A 3,243-nucleotide genomic window follows, 5' to 3' on the forward strand; every position below is an offset into this window, starting at 1 on the left:
TTAGTCAGAACTTCTCTGTTCACAACCTCTCTGTGTTCCTCTTGTCTTGGTCAGAACTTCTCTGTTCATAACTTCTCTGTGTTCCTCTTGTCTTGGTCAGAACTTCTCTGTTCATAACTTCTCTGTGTTCCTCTTGTCTTGGTCAGAACTTCTCTGTTCACAACCTCTCTGTGTTCCTCTTGTCTTGGTCAGAACTTCTCTGTTCACAACCTCTCTGTGTTACTCTTGTCTTGGTCAGAACTTCTCTCGGGTAAAGATGCAGGTGACCATGTCTCTGGCCTCTCTGGTGGGAAAGTCCTCCGACTTCCAGGAGGAATATCTGCGTCGCTCGCTACGCACCATCCTGGCCTACGCAGAGGAAGACCTGGAGATGAAGGGCACCCAGCTGCCCTCGCAGGTACCCCCCCCCCCCCCCCCACACACACACACATGTGACTGCGACCAGCGATTGTGACCACATGTCTCCATAGCTGGCTAGTGTATTACTGTCTATATACACTGAGGACATCTAGCTAGCTAGTGTAAAATGTATCTCTACCCACCTGTCTGTACACACCTGCACATAAATAAACTGCTGTCAGGCGATTACATTTTTTTATCCAATTAATTACAGGATTTGTAATGAATTAATCTAATTAATCGCATTTTAATCGCATAACCATTTTATGCCACTATATTCTATAATCATATTTCAAATTACATGTGTCCGGATGGCAGAATTCAGTACTGTATCTACAAAACCTTCTGTTTAATCATCTTCCATTTATTAATTTGCTTAGATTTTTCAGGTCTGGTCAATTTTAGCATGGTGTTATTCACAGTCAAAGATAAAAAAAAATGTAATTAATATTCTCATTTGGTTCATTACAATTTACTCAAGCCTAGTAACAAACACAGTATTTCTGACACTGGGAATACATTCCCTGAGATCCATAGATGTCCCTAAAATCAGATACCAAGAACATGCAAATGGGCCATATTAAAAAAAAGTCTGTAAATGTTTATTCTACGTTCTTATGGAATGAATGAGATAAAAAAAAATTATTAATCTTTTTTGTTTTATATTAATTTTGAGTTAATTTTCATAACGCGATAATTCGCTGTGTAATTAATTAATCTAATTAACGCAATAAACTGACAGCCCTAAAATAAACCTTTTACATATCTGTAGATACTATATCTATGTAAAACCTCTTAATTTAGAGATAGCGGCGATAGCGGCTCTCAAAGATGGTCTAGAAAGTACGACCCGCCCAGCCACTCCTTCACTTGAATAACATTAACATAATATGTCAGACTTGTGAAAATAGCTGTTATAAAAGCTTAACTACAAGCTACTTAGAACCTTGCAGCCAATAGAGATATTCTATATATTTTAGTAGAAGAATAAAATAGAATATAGTCTTTATTGTCCTTATACTTCATACAATGAGATAAAGATATATATATATATAGTAGTGCTGTCAATGTAACAGATATTTACTTGAGTAAAATCATGGAATTAATGTAAAATCAACACAAAGAAAGTATATTTAGATTCAAAGACTATTTTAATAGCTTTCTTTGAATACAGAAAACTCTTTCCTCTTTCTTATATCCACGGCGCTAACAGAAATAAAAACAACCCAGGCCTATGTTAAAGTGCAGATTGGCTTAGAGGACGATAATGTCTTGTATGAACTACCAGTAATATAAATCATATTAACAACAAAAATGTGTTCCATCTTCATGTCAGATGATTTTCAAAAAAGTGCATGAGTCAGGGCGGCTAGGTGGTGCAGTGGGCAAGGCACTCACCACCAATGCTGGAGACGCTGGGTTCGAGCCCAGCTCTCCACATTGTTTTCAGTTTGGCTGGTCGTCCGTACTAATACAATTGGCAGTATTAGGGGGTGGGAAGCAGATGGATGGGGATCGGACGTTGTGGACAGCGACTCCTACAGGTCGGTTGGTGCGCCTGCGCAGTAGAATCAGGAAGCGACGGGGGCGGCGTCCCTCCAAAGCGCAGACCCCTGACGCTGAAAGATCGCGCTGCGCAGGTGAAAAGATGCGACGGCTGCTACCTCGAGTACCGGAGGGGACTCGTGCAATGTACAGTATGGCTTCGTCTACATTACAGCTGGCTTGTGGGAGGCATGAAACAGCGTTCGAGATAGGGGAGGGTTGAATTGGACGATACGAAATTGGGATGGGAGAAAAATAGAAAATGGGAGAAAAAGTGATCAAAAAAAAAGTGCATGAGTCGATGCAAAAAAAGAACAAGCAACTATACTGCTGAAAGTTCAGAACGTTGAAGATTTTTCACTCTAGATTAATCTAGATACATTTATTTTAATGCTTTAAATAATTTAAATGAATCTCCAAAGTTAAAGCATTAACTTTGACAGCCCTAATATATATATATATATATTATATATACACACACACACATATATATACTTACGCACACACACATATACTTACACATGCATACATACATACATACATACATACATACACTGTATACTGTACTTACACATATACTTCTAGAGATGTATAGCTACACATCTAGAGCCTACAGCTGCTGTTGTGGTTATTTAGGTGGAAGAACTCCTGCGAAACCTCAACAGTATTCTGTCAGATACCGTCAAGATGAGGGAGTTCCAGGAAGACCCAGAGATGCTGATGGATCTCATGTACAGGTTAGTCAGTCAGTCAGTCAGTCTGTCTGTCTGTCTGTCTGTCTGTCTGTCTGTCTGTCTGTCTGTCTGTCTGTCTGTCTGCCTGTCTGTCTGTCTGTCTGTCTGTCTGTCTGTCTGTCTGTCTGTCTGGTAGGGGTGTAAAGGTACACGTATCCGTACTGAACCGTTTCAGTACTGGACCTAAGGTTCAGTACGGCTGTGTACCGAACGAATACAACGGTATGTTAACCACTAACGACCGTACGCGCAGAATTTTTTTTTGCATGCAGAATTGAATTCAAAACTCGATTATTAATTTCAATATAGAATATTCCTTGACAGCCCTACAAGTACAATTAGTTACTGCACACTACATCACCCCTGAGTGGAACATGGAAAGCCAAACTTTCCCCTACTGTACCGAAAACCCGTACCGAACCGTGACTTCAAAACCGAGGTACGTACCGAACCGTGGTTTTTGTGTACCGTTACACCCCTAGTGTCTGGTGTGTGATTTGTGTGTTCCTTCAGAATCACTGCTGAGACAGAAAGGAAAGGCAGTCAGATGGACTGAAACCTGTTC

At 40.3% G+C, this 3,243-nt stretch overlaps 1 protein-coding gene across 1 annotated transcript; it reads left to right on the plus strand.

Moving 5' to 3' along the window:
- Positions 1-238: 238 nt before the first annotated feature.
- On the plus strand, positions 239-2,681 carry LOC311248303 (dedicator of cytokinesis protein 8-like; the record flags this gene model as incomplete). The annotated part of the gene is made up of 2 exons (XM_084339209.1): positions 239-397; positions 2,581-2,681. Coding segments are annotated over 2 exons (260 nt in total), but the record flags the coding sequence as incomplete, so codon positions are not given.
- Positions 2,682-3,243: the final 562 nt, after the last annotated feature.

The sequence above is a fragment of the Notolepis coatsorum genome (genome assembly GCF_963971535.1).
Source record: "Notolepis coatsorum genome assembly, contig: SCAFFOLD_3020, whole genome shotgun sequence".
NCBI lineage: Eukaryota > Metazoa > Chordata > Actinopteri > Aulopiformes > Paralepididae > Notolepis > Notolepis coatsorum.